The sequence below is a fragment of the Lepidochelys olivacea genome (assembly GCF_965140295.1).
Source record: "Lepidochelys olivacea isolate rLepOli2 genome assembly, chromosome: 26".
Taxonomy (NCBI): Eukaryota; Metazoa; Chordata; order Testudines; family Cheloniidae; genus Lepidochelys; species Lepidochelys olivacea.
The window spans coordinates 11,754,048-11,776,938 of record NC_140436.1 but is presented as its reverse complement, the minus strand read 5'-3'; the positions used below and the strand labels follow the sequence as shown (position 1 = coordinate 11,776,938).

General features: G+C 40.8%; 1 protein-coding gene across 1 annotated transcript; it reads left to right on the top strand.

The window, feature by feature from the left end:
* Nucleotides 1–680: 680 nt before the first annotated feature.
* On the top strand, nucleotides 681–21,611 carry MXD1 (MAX dimerization protein 1). The gene is made up of 6 exons (XM_084615164.1): nucleotides 681–872; nucleotides 1,962–2,061; nucleotides 7,978–8,007; nucleotides 14,636–14,750; nucleotides 16,888–17,047; nucleotides 17,145–21,611. The coding sequence occupies exons 1-6, from the start codon at nucleotides 794–796 to the stop codon at nucleotides 17,330–17,332; spliced, it is 672 nt and encodes a 223-aa protein (XP_084471290.1). The 5' UTR covers nucleotides 681–793; the 3' UTR covers nucleotides 17,333–21,611.
* Nucleotides 21,612–22,891: the final 1,280 nt, after the last annotated feature.

The following is a 22,891-nucleotide window of genomic DNA, read 5'->3' as shown; positions in this document are numbered from 1 at the left end:
CACCCCTTCCTGCATCCCCCCCCCCGCATTGCCCTTTGGAATTTCCTGGTCCCTGCATTGTTAGGGTCCGAAGCCTGACACCTGGCCCCGGGGGCTTTGTCCCCGCCTCTTTGGCCTTGCTGCTCGCTGATTGGTTTGTTCCGTTGGAAGGAGCCAGTGGACGGTTGAAGCTGCGAAGGGGGAGACTTACACAATAGAGAGAGGGCCTTTGGGAAGGCTTGACCAATTAGAGGTAAGAAACGGGGAAGGGGTGGGGCATAGTTGGCTAAGCTTATTGGACAAGACTGGGGGGGCGGAACAATGAAAGTCCTAGCCAATCGTAGCTTCCAAAGGGGAGAGAGGGGCGGGGCCGTGAGAGCAGTTGTCCTTTTGGACCGCACAAAGGGCGGGGCTTCCTAAGATTTGGCCAATTAGGAGGTAGTGAAGGGATGGGCGGGGACCTAAGGCTACTGGGCCAATGAAAGAAAAGAGGCGGACTTATACTCAGGAGGCGGGCATATGGACAAAAGGACCAATCATAGGTGAGGATAATAGAGAGAGGCGGGTCTTTATCTGAGCAGACCAATGAGAGGCTGGGCGTTGGTTCTGGGTATCCAATGAGCACCGCGCTGGCAGGGGGCAGTGGGTTGGGTTGCGGGCGGCGGCGGGGGGGGGAGGTTGGTTGCCCGGGGTCTGTCAGAGCGGAGCCGGAGGGAGGGGGGTAAACATTCGGGCTGTGGAGACCGGCTGTTGCAGCTGCTGCTCCGTGAGGTTCCGCGGCAGGGCGAGCGCAGGGCCCCGGCAGTGGCGTAAGATGGCGGCGGCGACCCGGGTCTGTGTGAACATCCAGATGCTGCTGGAGGCGGCCGAGTACCTGGAGCGGAGAGAGCGAGGTACCGGCGCCCCGGAGGCAGCAGCCCTCCCGGCCCCGCTCCTCTGGGGCCTGGCCTCGGGGTCCCGCCGCGGCCTCGGGGATAGCTCCCCGCGGGAACGACCCCCCTCAGGGCCTCCCCTTCAGTTCCCCCGGGAGAGACCCCCCCCCGGCCCGGCCCCTTTCCCCATAGGAGAGACCGGGGCCCGGTTTCGCCCCCACGCAGGAGAGACCGGGGTGTCGCCCCCCCCCCAAAGATTCCGGTCCTGCCCCCCCCCCCCCGTCGGCAGCGAACGAGATGCCGCCCCCTCGGGACTCGCTCTCCGGCTCCCGTCCCCCGCCCGGGGCGAGTGAGGGTCCAGGGAGCAGCCCCCGGGAGAAGGGCCTCCCCCGCGGCCGAGCTCTCCCCGACGGGGGGGGCGCTGAACGGAGACCGCCCCCGCCCCCCCCCCGAGGAAGCAGCAGCCCCCCCCCCCCTCCCCCCACCCGTCGTCGGCAGAAAGCGGAACCGACAGGAGCCAGGATCCCATCCCGAGCGGTGACCATCGCCCACCCCACGGGCTCCCCCTTCCCTAGCCCGGCTGCTCTCCTCTCCCCCCCCCTTCCGCTTGGCTCCCCCCGATCGCCTATCTTGGGGGGGGGGTGGAAAGATCCTTACCCCCCAGGCACGCACTGCAACTCGTGGGGAATAATCCCGCCGCGCGCAAACGCCCTGGCTTTTTGTGTAGCTCCTTCCATGCAGGGGTGTCCCCTCCAAGAAACAAGTGTTCTGGAGGAGACCCCCACGTATGGGATGGGGAGAAAGGGACCCTACACAACCCATCTTCCAGATCCCCACTTCAGAATCCCTATTGCTTGCCGTCTACTTGTCTCCCCCCCCCCCCATGTATGGCGTGGGCATGTCATCCCCGTGCTGGAAACAATGGATTCCCTGGCCCCGGAGGGTTTTGTTTTAGGCTCTGTGTGTTGTTCTTCAGCAGATAACGAAGTAATCTTACTGATTTGCACCTTTGGACTTTCAAATATGTTCTCCTCCCACCCCCAAATACTCCTGGATGTCTGTATGTTTTGGGCTAACTTAATGATCAAGTGAAACCCTGGCTTTTTTTAGAAGCTGAACATGGCTATGCCTCTATGTTACCCTACAATAACAAGGACAGAGATGCCTTAAAACGGAGAAGCAAGTCCAAGAAAAACAGCAGTAGTAGCAGGTAATGGCAAATATATGGTACTTGCATCTGTGTGTGAGCGTGTGTGATATCTGACTTACGCAGAAGCTTGTGGTGCAAAATTCTGCCATTTCTAGTATGATTATAGCTCTGAGAAAACGTTGGGTATGTCTTCCAACTTAAACCTCACCATACAGTGATATTTTTAATTGAAGGGTTCTTTATCACTGTGTGTTTTCTCACTTGACAAAGTCCTTGTGTTAACTCAGATTTTAAAACTTTCTGTTTCCTAACTTATTTAGGCTTTTTACTTCTATCTTTAACATGGGAAATGTTCTACTCAGTTTCACTTTTGCTTTCAGTCAATTGTGTATTTAGGCTTTTCTGCTTTAACACAATGGTTTTATGTTTGGATTGCAAACACTGCAGGGGTATGTCCTATTTAGTTTCAATGCAAGCCATTTAAAAAAATTAATTGAGGCATGATGTGCTTATAATAAAGGTAATATACTGTAATTCTATAATGCCTCAGTCAAATTTGGCCCAAACTTTGGTTTTGGCACTTCAAGAAAGCAGAAGTATTTTTTAACACACCTGTTCAGATATCTTTTTATGTCAGTGAAATAAAACTTTTCCACTAGAGCATGGATACTCAAAGGTAAAATTTACAATATTTCTTACTGAGATAGGTGTTCATACGTTTAGACTACTTTGTGCATGTTTAACTGCTGTAATACATGAACATAGTCAAACTTTTTGACACTAGTTACTTTCTAGGGAAACCTCTAAAGAACAGAAACTGTCGTTTTTTGCTGTATTTATTTTTTTCTCAGGAAACAAATCATGTGGAATTTTGCCATGCAACATGGTAGAAATATGTGTTTTCTACAGCTAATGTGAAAATTGAAGGAGTCTTATCTTTAATTCAAGATTCATGTGCAATGTTAGACTCAAATTTTCTAACATTTTCTATTTCACTTTAAGTGTTTGTGCAGGAATTCTTAACTAAAGCTAAATTGTATGACTGAGTGCAGAAAGTGACATAGTTCTAGTTTGACACTTAGATTAAATCTTGCTTCCAGTGCCACTTTTGTTTGACAGCCTGATTTATTTATTGTTCATCTTGAAATCCATCTAGAGCTTTGCTGCAGATTATTCATTTTGTATTTAATATAGATCTTGTTCTTGGGGCAGCTAAAATGCTACATTACCTAGTACTGGAGATGTTTTGCTGGGATTTAATCCATCCAAATTCATTTCAGTCCACGCTGTTGAACTTTAAATTGGATCAGCAACTTCTGCAAGCCTTTTTTTTAGTGAAGACTTTTAGGTCCTAAAGACTTGCAGGTTAAAACTGAAGTTCCTGTCTTGTTTTTAGGTGCTTGCAACACTCTCCATTTAGTAGCATTATGTATAAATGCAAACTGCTACTTTTAGGTCATGCTTGTGCTGTGGTGGAGACTCATAAAACCCAGGAAGTTCACAGTTAAAGCTCTGTCCTTAACTCACCCTGTTTTGACTGTGGTTAGTGGCCTAAGATCAGTACGTGATGTGCACCATATGTGCTGCAATATTTAGGTACAGCATAGCAAAAGAAGGATGGAATTTCAGTGCGAACTTCAAACTTGGGTTTGTGTCCCAACCTCAATGTTTGGAATCTTACTTGGGCTGTAGACTTTCATTTCAATGCATGTCTAATACAGTAAGTATATTGACCAGTGGTAGAGAAAAGTCTAATAGTCCTAATGACTCCTTTGCATCTCTATACTAAGAAGAACATATTTCACAATGCAGATGGAAGGCCTCTCAAATGTCAAGAGGGTTTTGATTTTTTAGACCTCCTTTAGAAATGGAGGTTGACAGTACAAGAGCTGACCTACCTCTTAATGTATCTAGTGAAAATCAACATTTTTTTTCAGCCTATCTCTCAGAATTCTGTAATTACAATTCATTTTAATAGTTAAGATTGTAAAGCTCAACTTTGTAACTGACCTGCAGGAATAGTGTATTTAAAGGTGTGCAGTGTTGGCATTGAGGAGTGAGCTCTTTCTTATGTATACATTAGGTGCCCTAAAGATCAAATCATAATTAATGGAGAAATAGTACGATAGACAGAGAGCAGTGTGAGCAAATTCATCTCTAAATATCGTCTGGGTGAGCACTTCCTTTCTTACTGGCCTGTTTCTAGCTGTTCTGTCTAGAGACTAAATATTTCCTGTTTCATTAGGAAATGTGAAATGACTCCTTGTTTTAAACAGTTTGATTCTTAAGTTGGCAGTGTCCCTTTAAACTTTTTAACAAAACAGAGATTTTGTCTTAGTTTAAGTAATACCTGATATTACAATAGCTGAAATATTATTGAGCAGGGGCATAGAGATGGGCAATTACTCTGCTGGACAGCTCTGTGTATAGTCAATTTCAATCTTTCATCTGTGTAGTCTTTTAAGGCTCACCTGACTACCCCTGACTTCAGTGGAGGGCAGATTAGGTCTTCTATCTCCTGTTTGTGTGAAACGTTCACTGCAATGGGGAAAAAGGCATATGTTAAATAGGAACATCTGATTGTAAAACACAGCTTGGCAAGTGGCCCCAAGGGCATGTATAATACCTGAAGCTACTTCTAATTCTCTTTTTAAAGATGGTTAAATTACAATCTTAGAAACTTAGTTCTAGCCTACGTTACAATGGAATGAGTTAATACTGAGTTCATATGGAAAATGGTGCAGCCATTTTCCTTTATCTGTAATGGAACAGGTGTTCATTAAAAGGTCAAAGTTCAGAAGTAATCCTAGTTGCATGCCCAAATTCTGCATTTACATTCTAGAATGTGATCAATATTAACTATAGTATAATGATAAATAGGTCTGTGTGACCAGTATGATTGTTAGCTGATATTAGACAATAAAATGGTCTGTCTATTGGTTGTCAGGGAGAGGGGAAGAGAGGTGAGGGTATCTTTTTATCTTGAGTTTAAGGTTGGCATTTTATGCTAGGTCTGCAGACCTGTCACTGTGCCATAAGCATGGTTAAGCCTGCATCTTTGGAATGGAAATTCTGCAACACTGCAATTCACAAAAATGTGGCAGTGGATCCTGTAGACAAGCCAATTAGAGACACTGTCGCTTTCCCTTTTGGAAGGGGAAGAAGATGGGTACTGTGTACACTGCACAGCCAATTAGCTACTGCAGGTATGGCTACCATGTCCTTCTCTATATTAACTCCCTGGAAATGGTGTCTGTTCGTTCGGAGTTCTGAACACAAGCTGATTGCTATCAATGTTGCTTTGAAACTGGTAAACAAAACACTAACATTTCTTGAAGTTATTATATTCAGCCTTTTCATTTCAGATAAAAATGGTTTTGAATACATTCCAAGTAAAGGCAATTAATGTTTATCACTAAGAGCTGAGAATCTTGTCTACATGGTAATATGCAAACTATCCACCTTAGGGTTTATGTTGTAAAAATAGAATTCACCAGCTAATAGAACTATATTTTTGGATACAGAACTTACCATTAGTAATGTGTTCCTGGACACAGTTGAGTCCAGAGAGGATGTATTCTATTAACAAACTAACAGCCGTGTTAGTCTGTATTCGCAAAAAGAAAAGGAGGACTTGTGGCACCTTCGAGACTAACCAATTTTATTGAGCATAAGCTTTCGTGAGCTGTAGCTCACGAAAGCTTATGCTCAAATAAATTGGTTAGTCTTGAAGGTGCCACAAGTCCTCCTTTTCTTTTTAGTTTGTAACAGACATCTGTAACTTTTGGTACCAATATTGAATTGATACGTCCTATTTATGACGCAACAGCCCACAAGTTCATTGTAATGTCTTGGACTCAGGAACTCATAACTGGGAGGTGAGGAAGGGCTCAAACTTATACTTCTTTATTTCTCTGCTTTTTATCCAGAAGAGGCAGATGAGGAAACTGGTGGAACCAAAAATATGTCTGTCCTCCTTTCAGCCATTTACAGATGCCCTGGCAGGGGAGCTTGTGTTTCCATTACATATCAGACTAATGTGCATCCATTTAAATGATCTACTAAGAAATATGGACCTTTTATTCTCAGTTGAAATCAAAATATCTTGTGATTTTTAAATTTATTTGGAAACTTAATGTTTGTGTTATTTAAAGTGATCTGTTCTGAAATGCAATCTGAAAGTAAACAAAAGGAGCTATGTTAAAATTAATGTCATTAAAACACTGGGGGGGGGGGGAATAGCTTACCAAACTAAGAGCAAACCATTATGAAATATTATGAATGAAGTTTCTATGAGGGATTGCAAGTGGGTAAAAATACCAAACATACAATTTGCGGTGTCCTCAAAGTATAAGTTCCTAGCTTATTTAACAATAAAATCTGCTTAGTTTATTGAAACGTCTAGAAAACACAGTGGGAAAACTGACACTCTGGCTCAGGCACAGGATAAGTCAGATGGAAGGCTTCAGATATATACATTCCTTTATCATGGTTGTGGTTTTTCCTTTGCGTCTTCTTTCCCACAGTAATGCTGTCCCTGAATGATAACAGGCTTCATTTAAAGCTTTAAAGAGCGGTTGTGGCAGATTTCTGTTATGAGCATGTGTGCATATATTAGGAGTCCTCATTTCAACATTAAATCAACAGTAATTTGAAAACTATTCAAATCTCTGTAGTTATTCTGGGTCATCTTATTTCTGAGAGAACCCCGCAATAGTTCTTTTTTCGTTTTGTTACAGTTTCCCTAAAATCTTGCAAGGGGAGAAGGAAGAACTTCTGAATTATTTGTAAACCAGTTTAATACCAACCTAGACTACAACCTCAAATTTAATGTGTCGTTCTTCCATTTAAGAATGAAACACATTATAGTCTATTAGCTTCTGGAAAAGTTTTCTACAGCTCTCCTGTATTCACATACCTGATCTTCAGGATATTATTTCTCTGCAAAGCTGGTGACTTAGTGATTGAATACAGTGTGCAGGTCACATGGTTCAATTGGTATCAGTAGGCCGTGGGATCAAATCTCAGGTTCATGCTCATTGCTGCACTGTTCAGGGTGCTATCCTTTATGAAAAGCTGGAAGCAAAAGTTAAGAATTCAGTAAAAGTTAACGAGGAGTCCAGTGGCACCTTAAAGACTAACAGATTTATTTGGGCATAAGCTTTCATGGGTAAAAAAACCCCACTTCTTCAGATGCATCGACATTAGGTTGTGGTGTCCCGACTGTTTGAGCACGTGTCTGCTATTGTATTAATTATTGTTGTGTTATGTGGTACTTACCTCATTATTTTGTGATATCTGATGTTAAAGGTGCTTTTTAAAACCATATTCTATTCTGCAATATAACTTTTAAAGACACAAACCATATAACAGTGTTTTCAAGCAAAAGTTACAAATACCACCTAAGAGTAACAGAATTCAGGCAACTTTTCTCCATCTCTTCAGTTTTTTCTTACTTTATATGTAAACTCTGATAAAAAGCAAAGCTGGCTTTTCTCATGATGGGAATCTTTTGCACAGCAATAGGGAGAGAGATACTTAAAAATCCTCTCCAAACCACCAGTTGGCAATGCACTCAGGGGCATGTCTGAAATTATACTTGATGCTTAATTGACGAGATGTCAAATAGAGTGTTAAGATGGGGCAATTTGCCTTTCTCTTCCTATGCTAAGATAACCACATTTTTCGTTTGCACCACCATCATGCGCTTGGTTTTGCATCTCTTTCTGGGCTTATATTGCCATTTTGCTGGCAGAAAACCCATACTGTGTTGCTCCACACTTCTTCACTTCATCCTGGTTGCTTCCAACCTTTTTGCTGCCCCAGGATAGCTAGCAGCTTTCTCTGAATTTCTTAGTGGCTTGCTCTTGCAGTGAATGGTTACAAAAACTGTTGCACTGATATTCTTAATCACAGTGCCTGTACTTATCTGCAACTGATAATCATTAAATAACTAATTCCTTGTTTATCTTTCAGGTCAACGCACAATGAAATGGAAAAGAACAGGTGAGTTTGTAGGATTCATTAAGTATTTGCACTTACTTTTATTGCATTCCCCTGCATATCCCAGTGGGATTGTCCAGGTCCTCCTCAATGGAGCAGTAATATTAGGGGGACATGCAAGGTACATCCTCAGGCAAGACTGATTCTCTGATCAGCCTCTAAATCTAAGAGTTCAGTTTTATTGAAGTTGGGTTTGGGGGGGCGGGGGGATAGACAGGGGTAAGCTAAAATGTCACTTTAAACTGAAACTAATGTGGTCAGAAAGCAGGAGATACTTCCACAACATCTATCTGCAGTAAGCAAGCATAAACTGCAATGTGGGGAAGAATGGACAGTTCCGTGTGAGCGCAGGTTTGTGCATTACAGCAACTAGAGACTACTTATTCTAGGAATTATGATTTCATCAATCCCAGATCTTCGAAGGCCTCTTACCTGGAATATGTTTTTCATCCTTCAGAGTCTAAGCACTGATCGGGAAACATTTCCTCATAACCCCCATGTGCAGTTATTCCATAACTGCTTTCGGCAGTGTTTCTTGGACCTTTCCTTGAAGCCTCTGGTTCTGGTCACCTTCTGTCAGGGTACATAAGTCTAGATAGACCGCTCATCTGATCAACTACCACACTGTTTGTGTCCTTAGCACTCACAGAATTTAACCTGTTTTTTGTTGGCTGTTTTGACAGTGTTGTGGGATCATTAAGTTTGCCCTTTTACCCTGTATCTTGGTAAATGTACTTTGCAGTCAAGATACAAGAACATGGTTTTAAAGACTGTAACTCTTTAAAACTGGAGAACTTCATAAGAGGGTTTAAACTTTGTTTTCAGTTCTTGTGGCTCAGTCAGTGTACTTCTTGCAGGGAGGAAGGGGGCTGGGAGAAGGGCTATTGTGTATGAACACTTGCAGTTGTAAAGTGAGGTATCCTCGTGTTTGTGGTGCTTCTATAAGTAACTTGGTAGTTTGGGAAAAACATGGCAAGCTGACGCTCCCATTAGTGGGAAACCCCAGGCTACCATAATAGTTCTATGGCTTTTGATGCTCTATTACAAGATGTAAATTGCAAATTTCTCATTAGCTAGCTCTCTCAGAGTTCATTGTAAGCTTTTGGGTGGTTGCTTTCCAGAATACTTCTTGTGTATTTTACTAGATGGGAAGTATCAATACAAGAGAACTTTCGTTTATTAGAAATGGACTTCAGTAATCTTTAGTAGCTTAATGGAAAAGTGCCTTTGTACCATTTATGAGCGTCTCCATTTCCTCTTCAAAAGTCTGATTCTGCTTTCAAATGTTGCAGGTATGGTATTGTCTGTTGCCAGTTAACTTGTTTTGTTAGCCTGGCTTGTGATATATCCAGTGTACGTCCAAAATGACTGAGGTTAGAAGAGAACGGGATAACACACTCCAAAATCTAAACTAGTCACAAAATTATCACTTGAAAACCTCAGAAACTGAAGAAAAAATACTTTAAAAATTACTGAATGCAATGCATCTCGCCTACTTACTCTGCAGTAACTACACCATAGTTGTATTGAAATCCTGTTGCCCAAACAATGAAGTACAGCAAATGTCATTTATTTTAAGCTCTTATCAAAAAGGTGATTAGGAAAACAGCCAGTGTATTTCTCTGAAATGTATTCTCTTTCTAAATAAAATTGTTATTCGCTCATTGTTATACATGTAGGAGTGAATGTTTTGATGTCTGACTTTAACTGCCACTAGTCTCAAAAGTTAACTGCTTAGATGCCTTATGGAGACTTTAAAGTGGCTCCTCTACATTTCTGTACACAAAGGGTTAATATCTAGCTGTTAGAACTTTGCAGATGTTCAGAAGTCCTAATTTTGAAGTCAACATTGGTTATCTGTTTGGAACTTGAATAGTATGGGAACCAGTTTAACTTGATAGTTGGGGCCAAATTCTGGTTAGATACATACCACATTGCATCTAAGATGAAAATTAGGCTCGTTGGTAAGCATTATCTTTAATGTGAGGAATCTGATTACCTGTATTACAATGGACTTGAAAGAAAGTCCAATTGTCTCTCTGACAGCAAATTAATTGAGGAATTTGGCTTTGCCAGTGGGAGAATTTTGTCTACTTTAAAAACTGCGGTTATGTTGTCACTTATTAAAAATGAGTCTGAAATATGCTTTAAAAGTAGAAGTTGGAGCTGGAAAATCAAGGGTCATGGAGAGTGACATGCTAGATTTCTAGGAATCTCACTTTCTGTTGTACAGTATGTGCAAACTCCCTAACGTTAAGGGTTTGACTTCTAAAGTGACTTTGAACTTGACCTGATGCCTACTGCAGTCTCTCGCTTAAGTATTGTGGATCATAGTTGTAATACCTCTGTAGGTACTTCAGACAGCTGTTGTGTAACTCCATTGTGTAACTCACAAAAGGCAGGTTGGATAAGTCTGTTCAGAAGGAAGGAGATCTTATTTTGGGGTTGCAAACAGTGTTAAGCAGGGATTCATCACTGGGCCCCAGCATTGGATTTACCCTAGGAGTAAAGATTAGCCACTCTGTTTGTTTACATAAAATGCTTTCAGAACTACAGTGGAAATGATTGTTTAACTTGTAGTGTGCTTAGAGCAAGATATGCAATTAATTGCAACATCTCAATTTGAAGCTGCCTATGACAATTAGACATTTCAAAGACAGGTTATATTGCAACCACTGCCAAATGATGTGACCTAAATGTCAGGATCAACAAAAGCATTTGAATAGTATTGAAACTCACCTGTCTTGGAACTATCCTCACTCCTAATATCCTAGTGAAGCGGTTTCCTTGAGTATCTAAAAAGTTAGCTCTGCATATTGTCATCCACATAGCTGCTGTATGAAAACAACTGGGCATATGCCTATGTGCAAAGGTCAGACTAAACAGTGTACCCTCTATATGGACTTCTAACCACTGTCAAAGTGCTAGAGAACTCCTGTAGTGGAAGTTGAATACTGTAGCATAGCCTTGATGAGGATGCAGCTTAACTAAATTGATTGTTTATGAATGGAGATGCATACACCAGAGCAATTGATCTGAAACTGGCTGATGGGAAATAAACAAAGGTAGGCAGAGGAAACATTTGTAAAGGTGCATTCGCAGTTTAAAGCTGTGTAATATTGACATGCTTGGAGCTACAGTTGTCAATGGAATTAACAAGATGGGGTGAAGTTTTGTGAAAATAGTTGGTGCACGCAGGAAGCAGTGTCAGGTAAGCCGTCAGTTGCAGCTGATGTCATCCTTGACAACACTAGTTGCAAATCTCCTTCTGACAACATGCATAAGGCATTTATCCTCTGTGGGCTGGAGACTGGGCTCTGGGACCCAACGAAGGGGGAGTGTCCCAGGGCTGAGGCTGGAGCCCAAGTCCTAGTGTCCTCACTGCAATTTTACAGCCCTGCAGCCTGGCCCCTTGAGCCCTAGTCAGCTGACTAGGGCTCGCTGCAGGTGTTGTTGCAGAGTAGACATACCCAATGGGTGGGATTTTCGAAAGCTCTGAGCTTTCACTTAACTCTGCCTTGGAGGTGTGGTGAGACAATGAAGGGCTTGGCTTCTCCCCCCCCACCCCACCCCCCCAAGATGCTGAGTAGCCATAACTCCTGTGAATAACTGTGGGAGCTTGACACTGCTGAAAATCAGGCATAAGTCACTGGCTCAAGGTCCTATACATGTATGGCAGAGCTGGACTGTGACTGGAATTTAGATGTCTACTGATTAGAGGAAAAGACTGGAGCCAGGACAACATTCCAACAAAATGAAAGTTGTGTGAAATGTCTTGTTTCTCTAAAGCATTGTGACCAAAACACTCATCAGTCAATGCTTTTTACCTTAAATGTAAGGTTAATACTTGAATGGTCAGGTCTGTATTTGAAGTGCTCTTAACACTTTGCTGATTTACAAAACTTGGATTGTAATTCAGAAGATGACACTTCATAGTGCTGTTTCTTGTTCAGTCTCTCTTTCTCCTGGCTACTCATAGATTATTTTTAAGATACCTCTGGTTTTAAGAATATACTTACACTGTCTTCTGCACAATACAGCAAAAGGCTGATCTACACAGTACCACCAGAGAGCCAATGTAAAACACTTTACAGAATGGAGAGAGGTAAATAGTGGTGTCCCCCAGGGGTCTGTACTGGGACCAGTACAAGTCAACATATTCATAAATGATCTGGCAAAAGGGGTAAACAATGAGATGGCAAAATTTGCAGATGATACAAAACTACTCAAGATAGTTAACTTCAAAGCAGACTGTGAAGTGTTGCAACAGGATCTCACAAAACTGGGTGACTGGGCAATAAAATGGCAAATGAAATTCAATGTTGATAAATGCAAAGAAATGCATTTTGGACAACATAATCCCAACTATACATATAATATGATGGGGTCTAAATTAGCTGTTCTCACTCAAGAAAGAGATCTTGGAGTCGTTGTGGATAGTTCTCTGAAAACATCCACTCAATGTGCAGCGGCAGTCAAAAAAGCAAACAATGTTCGGAATCATTAAGAAAGGCATAGATAATAAGACAGAAAATATCATATTGCCTCTATATAAATCCATGGTACGCCCACATCTTGAATACTGCTGCAGATGTGGTTGCCCTATCTCAAAAAAGATATATTGGAAAAGGTTCAAAAAAGGGCAACAAAAATGATTAGGGGTATGGAACAGCTGCCATATGAGGTGATATTAATAAGACTTGGACTTTTCAGCTTGGAAAAGAGACGACTAAGAGGGGATGTGATAGAGGTCTATAAAATCATGACGGGTGTGGAGAAAGTAAATAAGGAAGTTTTATTTACTCCTTCTCCTAACACAAGAACTAGGGGTTACCAAATGAAATTAATAGGCAGCAGGTTTAAAACAAAAGGCAGTATTTCTTCACGCAACGCATAGTCAACCTGTGGAACTCTTTGCCAGAGGATGTTGAGGGCCAAGGGTTCAAAAAAGAACTAGATAAATTCATGGAGGACAGGTCCATCAATGGCTATTAGCCAGGTTGGGCAGGGATGGTGTCCCTGGCTTCTGTTTGCCAGAAACTGGGAATGGACAACAGGGGATCTTACTTGATGATTACCTGTTCTATTCGTTCCCTCTGGGGCACCTGGCATTGGCCACTGACAGAAGACAGGACACTGGGCTAGATGGACCTTTGGTCTGAACCAATATGAACGTTCTTATGTATTAGTACTCCCTATACAGTAACTGTAAAAGTGGGGCTCTATCAGTCTGGTGGACTCTTTTTTTGCACTGTTGAACATTTCAGAATTGAAAGGCTTTTCTAATAAGATGGGAAAGCATAATTATCTGAATCGACTATTGGCTCAACAAATACATCAATTATAAAACCAGTCTTTCAAAACAGTTGCTTTTCTTAAAACTTATTTCAAAGTACTACATACTGGGTATAGCAAGTGGCAACATGTCTTGTAGCTGAGAGTAGCCATTTCTGATATAAAAGACTATTCCCCTTAACATTAAAACCTGTCTTATCCTGGAGGATCATTATTATTGTACGTGGAATTAATCTGTTTACTGACCTAAAACTTAAGGACATAAACAACCTGTTGTAGTAAATGGTGCAGAAAGGGAAAGGACCACAAAAGCAGAATTATAGATTGTCATGTGAAATGTTTGATCTGGTCTAAACTTAAGTTTTGCCAGCATAGCTACACTGGGGGGAGAGAGGGAAGGGAGGGGATCATACCCTTTAATTGACATACCTATGCCAGCAAAAACACTAGTGTAGATGCAGCTGATATTGGCGAAAGTCCTTTTGTTGCTATGACTAATCTTTTTCAGGGAACGAGGATAAGCTATAGTGGCAAAAGCCCTCTTTTACCAGTATAAGCTGTGTCAAAGCTAGGAGGATTCGCCAGTATAGCTATATTGGCATATCCTTTCTCTTGTAGACAAGGTCTTAGTAACCAGCAGTGGATATGGCTAGAAATGCTCAAGGAAGAGATTAAGTCTGTGTTGAATAAGGTGATGTATCTGCTCTACCTCACATGGTAGCACCTGCAGTAGACGGTCACAGTAGTTACTCTGCAGTAGAGTAGGGAAACTCTATACCACTCGAGAGCTGATTGGTGGAGGAAAGCATTAATTGGCATGCATTGGGCTTTACATGATGTGCAATGTGATGTTGCTGTTCCTGTTTTCATTTTTAATTATACCATCTTAATGACTGATGTAGTTCTTGCATTTTAATATGCACGGAGATGGTCTTGGGTATACTGAGTTGTACGTTGAAATTTTTCTCCAGCTTGTCCCCCTGCTGCTTAACATTCTCAAGTGTAATTCTTTGGAGAAATTTACAATGGCTTGGAAGAAAGTATCTACATTTCTGGAATGCTAGTGCTTCAAAGCACAGCTCTAAGGGAGAAAATGCGTCTGAAATTATGCCAGGATGCGCTATTCATCTTCCAAAAATAGAAAGGAATGGATAGCCTTATTCTTCCAATCCCAATTACCAACTGCTATTGTCACCAATTATAACATTTACCTTTGTTATATTTGCCATAGCTGCTTGCACATGTGAGGTACTCTTTAATGATGCCTAATCCGACCTACTTGCTGTGGACCACAGAATGAATATTTAGCATGATGTATGAACTTTGGATTTTACAGACGTGCTCATCTGCGGTTGTGTCTGGAGAAGCTGAAAGGGCTGGTACCACTTGGGCCTGAATCCAATAGACATACTACACTGAGTTTACTAACAAAAGCTAAATTGCACATAAAGGTGAGTTCAAGCCAGTTTTAATCATAAGTGAGCACGCCAAGTATTACTGAATAAAGTGCTGTAAATACAATTGCTTGACAACAAATTGTATGGATAAAATCCTGCTTCAGGACCAGTTCCTTAGTTATGTCCACTTCTGAAGTCTGTCTCCTGCAAACAAGAGAAGTAATCTTCAAACATAGGACTGAAATGGCATAGGGATGAAAGTGACAATGATTGTTCCCCAAAATAATGTCCTGCTGATGCTCTTTGTAGCAATCAGTGAAGACCAGTTTCATCTAAAAGTTTTTAACTTAATTTCTCAGTCTCTCCGGGGGGCCTAAAAATAAGTGTCCACTGGATGGACTGTTTCTTACCACCAGCTGTAGGTGGACTGGTCAATGCTTAAAGTAGCAGGGTGAAGCTCTATGCCACTGCCAGTGAAGAGATGGGAGAAAAGTTCCCAAGAGGGTCACTTCTGTGGGTTCCAAAAAGCTTCAGTGCTCTGGAAAGTAGAAACCCTTTGATCTTGACTCAGACGCTAAGATCAGGTTTTATTCTGACGCTATAATTGTTTAAAGTTGTTTTTTTATACTTTTGTTGAGAAACATCCGTGTCCTGATGCTGTGATTTGTCTCAAGGAAAACACTGACACACACTGAAACATGGAGTCAATATGAATTGCATATCTGAAGACCTTACTATTTAAAGGAAGAAATCTCTCTCTTCTAGCCAAGAGTCAAGATATAACAATACTAGCTTTACAATAGCATCCTGACGGAGAAAAGGCTTTGATTTCTAAGCTAACTGTGATGCTGTAACTTATAGATGCTAGTTGGTTAACATTTTTCAAACATGGTTAAACTGGCTGACAGGGCATTTGTGGACTCAGGCTATTGTGAACCAAGACTCTCTCCTTTGTATACAAATTTTTCTTGTCAGAATTATCCGTGGACATGATTTTAATGTTGCGTCTCATGTATGTTACTGTAGCATCAAGAGGCCTGAGTCAGGGTTGGGACCTTCATACTGATGGGCATTGTACAAATATAAAATAATCTGTGCCCCAAAGAGTGTCTCAATATTTGTACTGTTCAGTAGCTTTTTTTTTAAGAAAAGGAAGCAAATATTTAACTTTCAGTTGAATGGTTTTGATGTCTTTAGCAATACCAAATATTTTTAGAGTACATAGTATTAAGTGGAAGATAAAGGGGGTGGCATGGAGGGACTTGGTTGGCGTCAGCTAGCTATTTGTAATCAGACTATCAAAGACTTGGAATGTATGTTAATAGGATTGAGACACTGCCAGATAATTGCATAAAAACAATTTTGAGAGGGAAGCATTATTTATACACATCCCCATGTGGCCATTAGATAATTCTAATCCAGCGATAGCTCAATCCTAACCTCTTACCAGAGCCCTGTGAGATCTGGCTCCTGCACCAGAGCCCTGCAGAAAAAAACCTTTCCCCATTGTGGCCACTCCATGAGAACACCCAAACTTCATTTCTTTCCCACTGTCCAAGTAAACAGGAAAAGTCTGCTTCTGTAAATTCTAATGAACTCTGTTTACTTCCAATATACGGGGTGGAGTGGAATGGAGACAAGGGGAGGGGTGAGATGAGTTGTCTTGAGAGTTCAAAGAGTTCCTGCTCTGGATAAGCAAATGTGCATTGGTATATGGGGCATTTGGAATAACTTTGGTGGTGTTTTTGAAAACATCTTTACTTGGCAGTTACCTTTATTGGTGGAGATGCTCACAGTACATATGACAGCACAGGATGATGCTCCGTGTACAGATGGCAACACAAACCTCAAACCTTTAGCAAGTGTGAAACACTGACAGCACAATTAAGGGTGTAATAAAGCAGATATATTTTTCACTTGAACTATCTGCTTCAATTGTTTTCCTTTTAAAATTTTCTTTGGCTCGTAGCTACCTCTAAAACAGATTCTTAAAATGTAGTCAGCACTTTCAAACGCAAGTACCTCTCATCAGTCACCTAAAACCATAGTTAGGTGCCTAAGTGACCTGTCTTCCAAAGGTGCTGAGCACCCATGTCTGAAAATTAGGCCACTTGCTTAAGTGTGTGAGCTTGTAAACAATGGCCTTCGTCCAGAATGTGCAGAAGAACTAACAATGCCTTTTAACCCACAGAAGCTTGAAGACTATGATAGAAAAGCAGTACACCAAATAGATCAATTGCAGCGAGAACAACGGCATCTGGAAAGGCAACTGGAGAAGCTGGGCATAGAAAGAATAAGAATGGACAGTATAGGGTCTACTGTTTCTTCAGAGCGTTCAGATTCTGACAGAGGTGAGTCCCCTCAGTTGGCTGAGAATATCTATACTTGTAGCTGAAACCTTAAAATGCTTTATCAGGTTGGTCCAACACTACTCTCTTTTGCTTACAGAAGAAACTGATGTGGATGTCGAAAGCACAGACTATCTAATGGGAGACCTAGACTGGAGCAGCAGCAGTCCTAGTGATTCAGATGAAAGAGGAAGCATGCAGAGCATCTGTAGTGATGAGGGCTATTCCAGCTCTGGCATTAAGAGATTAAAGCTGCAGAACAATCACAAGCCTTGTCTCAGTCTATAAGAAGCAACTAAGTAGCTGTTCCATCCATTGCAGTTTCCCTGTTGGATCTTATTAGGTAGTATATTGGACCGACCCACAATTCTCTTGCACGTAAATTTAATGTACCACCAACGTTAGCGAAATCAGCTTTGCCTAAGTCCTGAAACAATGCATAGGGTTGTGGGTTATAAGCTACTCTCTGGAGCACACATCTGATTGCATCCACTAGCTTCTCTTTCTGTCAGTAAACTCATCTCTGTGAGACTGTACATTCCAACCAAATTTTGAAGTACCCAAGAATATTTTAGCAGTAATAGAGAGCTAAAAAACCCTCTTCTTTTTTTCCTTGATATTGTCTAGTATTCTAGACCTACCTTGTCTTTGCTTAGCAACATAATGTATCTAATATCCAGAACTAGTGGCTAAACATAATTTTGTTTGATCAACAATCTGAAGGGGGAACCCAACTTCCTCGTAGTACAGATCTGGAAATGGATGGACTAAACTTTCAAAAGTAGAGTGTGGAGCATTTTAGCTGTCCTGACTCTGATACTTGTGAGAATTGTGTAGCAACCGTTTGAGATTTTGTTTTGGAAATTTACTCCTATATGTTATGGGTATTGCATTTTTAGTAGTGTAGCTATATTACCACCTGACCCAGTCCTGTTGACCTAACTCATTCAAAACTCCCATTGACTTAAAGTTCAAAGGGCTGTATATTTGCAGCCTTTACTTTCAAGAGTAACCCTATTGAACTCTATCTCAGATTAGCAGCCAGCAAATGACAGTGGGAGTTTTGACTAGTGCGGGACAGTGGGACCAATCTTGGGACATTCTGAGCAGCTCTTGCAAGATTGTAGGCACTCAGCGCCTCGCAGGATTGGGCTGCAAGACTTTGGCAACACAGATATACTACTCCACCTCTTGCAGGTACCTTTATAGGATGTCTTCAACCTTGCACATCCCAGTTTCTTTAATACCTAAACCCAAATGGTACTATTTCTCTAGTGCAATTTATTGTGACCTCATTGCATTACAGCTGCATATTACTATTCTAGGCAAGTTTTCCTAGAAGTTTTTCTTGCTTCTCATCTCTGGGACAATTCTTTTCTACCTCAGAGAGATGAACAAAGATTATCTCAATCCCTTTAGCACAAAAATAATTATGCCTCATTTGTTTCAATAAGCAATGCTTGGTCCTCTTCAAATCTGTTTTACTGCAAATTTTAGCAATAACTGAGTGATAAAGCTAGCTGTGCTAACTTTGGGTGTCAGTGATTGGGCACATTTTACAGGATGTTGCCAATACTACGTTACTACAATTATTCAGTGAAGTGCTATTCGCATTAAAGCACTTCCTCATCTGGTTGAATTATAAGGCACTCTAAAACTGGTTCAAAGGATTTTGTTGCCAGCTTAAACCTTAATATTTTCCCCCAAAAATGTGGCTTTCAAACTTGCAACATTTTCATTTAAGCTAAATAGAGCACATGTAAATGTACATAATACACATGATCTATAAATAGTATTTATTCATTTTATATAAAATTAATGTAATGGAGATGCATTCTTATGACTTTGTGCTTTTATAGATGTTCTGGAAACTTTGTATGTAGAGGTCTGCTAACTGAGATATATGTAGACAGATTTCTTCAGTCCTCTTTGCTTGAAACATTTTAAGGTCTTTATATTCAGCCCACTTGGCAAACTCCTCACAATGAATATTCAGTATTTGATTCCGGTAATGCAACCAGCTGGTACAAGGTGACCAGAGAAGCCCTAATATCCAACTGAGCAATTTCACTATATAAAAGGGCTATGTAGCTTATTTAGTGATGGTCAACAAAAGTGGGCTTTCACACTTGCCTGCAGTCTTTAAAAATGCAGTTCATGAGCCTGAACTAGTCAAGCTGCCAAAAGCCACTAAGACACTCTGTAAAATGCAAATGAGCAAACTATATAAAATGAGATTTGTTTTCTTAAAATATCCTCAAGCTATTTTTGGATCATTTGACCTCTTTAAAAAAAGAAAAAGATGGGAAATGGGCTAGTGGATTGCTAAAAATCTCCAAAGTATATTCTCTTTGTGTGAGCTATGTTTAAAAAAAAAAAAAGGAATTTTTTTAAACAGCTGGAATTTTCAGATGTCCAGCAGATTTGCACTGAACTACAACTTGTATGCCTTTTGCATTTTTAAGCCTGCTTCCTGAGTACAAGCAGAGAATCTTCAGAGAGCTAGCTCAAAACCTGTAAACTTAAAAAAAAAAAAAAATGTTGAATATCTGCACTTTGAGGTCCTTTGCTCAATCTTTTTTCCTTGAGACCTCTTGCTTTTTTTCCCCTTCAAATAAGTGTTGCATAAACTGCCTCACAAAACCAAACCTAGAGTTGCAGATATTACGACCTTTAAAAAGGTAGTAAAGTAACTTTAGATATTTGGAAAGTGTCGGGGGGGTGTATCTGAAATATTAAATTGTGTACTTTGTATGTTTTTTTATTTAGAAATACCGAGTCTTAAGGATTCAGCATAAGGGGTTTTTAATTGTTGTGCCTTTTGAGTTAACTACTTTTTTTTGTGTGAAATACTGTGTTTTGTCCCTATATAAAACAGTAATTATTTGACCTTTGCACTGTTTGGATGTGGTCCTCTCAATTTTGATGGCATAGAAAATGTTGAACTTTGAAAATGATGCACTAATGTCAAAACTGACACAAGGGTATACGTGGTGTCTTTTCCAAAACTCTAGGCGGGTGCAGTAAATTTTGCTACTGTGGGCTCCAAGGCCACTTTTGTATTGGCTAGGACCATCCTTGGCAGCTTCAAATCTCTCTGGTCCTCTTTGCTAGTCAACAAGCCCAAGCCTCAGGCAGCTAAGTCTACTTCCAAGGCTGCTAAAATGGTAGCATTTTTGTGTTTTGCCAGCCTTTTCCTCGAATTCACTGATCCACCAGCATTATTACTAAATAAGCTGCAGAAAATAAAAAATTTTGTAGATTGTTAGGGGAGTGAGGGACTACTCGTATATTCCAAGTTTACGATTGATAGTTGCACAGATGTGTGTGAATATAAAACACACTTTTTCTTGTGAAAAGGGCAGAGTAAAAAATACTGCCATCAGTAGCTAAGTTTCAGTGAAAATGGTGAAATGAAGCACACACTCAATTGGAAGAGAAATCAGAAACTCTTGCACTTAATAATCAGAGCAGAGAAGAAAAAATTGCAGTAACTTATGTGTTAATGATGGTCTGTCTTAAACATCCTAAAGTATTGTTTGTACCTTTTGAGCTTGTTTTCCTGAGTGTTGAGCACCCAGAATCTAATTTCTTCTACAAAGCAGAGCTTTCAACTCTTCACGGTGCTGATAGTCACATCTTTTGAATTTCCAGGGTCATTGCTAATACCAATTTATGAAGAAAATTCAAAGAGCACTTTTTTGAGCAGCACCGAAGGTGCCACTAACTTCACAACATCTTATAAGATGATCTGAAACACTTCTGAGCTCTGGACGTTAACAGGCCATGGTCTGCCAATTGCCACGTTAGCACTTTGTTCTCTAATAAGGCACTTCTCTCCCCCAGTCCCAAACCCACTACAGTGCTATATTGGCTCTGAAAACAGAGAGCTCTCTCTCTGATGTCACTCCAGAACTACAAATCTGTGCACTAGGCCTACAATCCTAGCCAAGAGAGAGCCTATGTTATAATGTATGGTGGCTTCTCCTTGCTCATTCAAAGTGTGTGAACTAGATGAAACAGGCATCTGAAATACTATTTAGCAATACGTTCGGGCTTTGAGTTCTTCTTTTGCCCCTTTTGTAACAAATTTCAGGTTTTGACACTGTAATGTATTGGGAAGAATTCTGCTTTTGCCAGGCTATGTATCTGCTCCCCTGAAAATGTATATTCTGTTGCTTTTTTTTATTGCTGCTTGGTCTGCAAATTGTTTATACTGTCTAGTAGTAGAAACAGGTACCTCGTTCCGAAGCATTATTGAAACATGTGACAGCTGTTTGAATAGCTAGCTGAGTAGACATCTCTGGGGTATGGAAGAAATCACGAAAAAATTCCAGCCCCAAATAGTCATCTAGTGTTCAAGCATCTCTGTTATAGCCAGTTTTTTTTTTAAATCTGGGGTATAATAAACTTGATCCCTCTTTTTTATTTATTTGGAAGAAGTTTTTTTTTTGTACCTTGTTGTTTAGGTGAAAGAATAAACTCGGAGGCAGTTCTACCCGGTCGCTATTTGCTGAATAGCTGTTGCATGACTGCAAAAAAAAAAAAAAAAAAAAAAAAATTCCAAGTACCTATGTCTTCTAAAGTGCCCAAAGCTTAAGCAACCTGGAGTTTTGACCAGTTCTATTTTTGCTGTTTTTTCTTTCAAATTGATAAAAGAACCAAACTTGCCTATCTTCCTTTCTCAAGTTGGTGCTCTTAGCAACACTGCTGTTGAACCATCCGTTTTTATTTTTGGCAGTCTTCCAAATAGTAAACAGGGGAGCAAGCAGGTGGGAGAATATGAATTCTGTTTCCAGATGTTAAGTTCCTAATGTAAATACCACATCATTATGAATCCTGTGTCAAGACCATATAATGGTGCTTTTTATTACAGTTAGCACATGCATTTTTAGAAACTACATGTTTTAGAAGACCTTGCTGTGTATATGTATACTTCTGTATTGTTCAACTGTTAGATAATAAATTATTTCATTACTAAAGAGAAACATGTCCTCCCAGTGTTTTTCTGGTTTGACTAGAAAATGCCTTGTGGCATGCAACAATTTCACTGATTTGTTGGGTACAGTAAATGGCAGTCAAAATGTTACTAGCAATCTAGTGATGAAACTCATTATGGCCTCTTGGGCACCCAAAAATTGTCACCTGGAATCACATTATTCACTTTTGAAAACCGTTTCTAGGAGGCAAGAAATTTAGTAGGTGGAAAACACTTAGTTATTCCCTTCCCTTTCCATTTTAATGACCGTAAGGGGAAGAATAACCTTCAAATGTTGCCTGGACTAACTCTTTCGGCTTCCCTTTCAGCAGTAGTTTGTCCCCCAGTAGCTGCTTCCAGTTTTTTGTACTAAACCTCAATTTTGAATACTGGGCATCCCCAGTTGAGATTCCTCAGAATGAAGTGAGCAAAGTGCTTGAGAGGGCCACAGACAACTGCTGAAGGGAAGAGATTGTTTGGAACTTTCTCCCCTTCTGTTCAGGTCTACAGACGCTGTGTCTGTATGCATTAACGTTTTCCAGCCATACAGTGGGAAGAGGGCGTGACTTCATCTCTGCGATGGGGTCGCAACTGTGCATATTGGATAGTTGTGCAGGAGTGTGACTTCACTGGAAAGTCCCAACTAGATAGCGTCCAACGCTGGTGGGCTTGGCACTCTAGAAAGAGCACTCTGGAGCTTGAAAGCTTTTCTCTTGCACCAACAGAAGCTGGTCCAACAAAAGAGATTACTTTTCCCAGTTTGTCTGACTGTACAAAAGAAGATCCTGCCCTATCTGCTTAGAACCTGCACTGTGAGTTAGACAAGTTTTGATAAGATCCAGTTCTTGGTCATCTTGAAGCAATGCAGA

Bases quoted from the DNA above. Each gene is read 5' to 3' on its own strand.
- MXD1 (XM_084615164.1), top strand. From the start codon at position 794: ATGGCGGCGGCGACCCGGGTCTGTGTGAACATCCAGATGCTGCTGGAG. The intron at 873-1,961 runs GTACCGGCGCCC...GGCTTTTTTTAG, and splicing joins CCTGGAGCGGAGAGAGCGAG to AAGCTGAACATGGCTATGCC. The intron at 2,062-7,977 runs GTAATGGCAAAT...TTTATCTTTCAG, and splicing joins AAAAACAGCAGTAGTAGCAG to GTCAACGCACAATGAAATGG.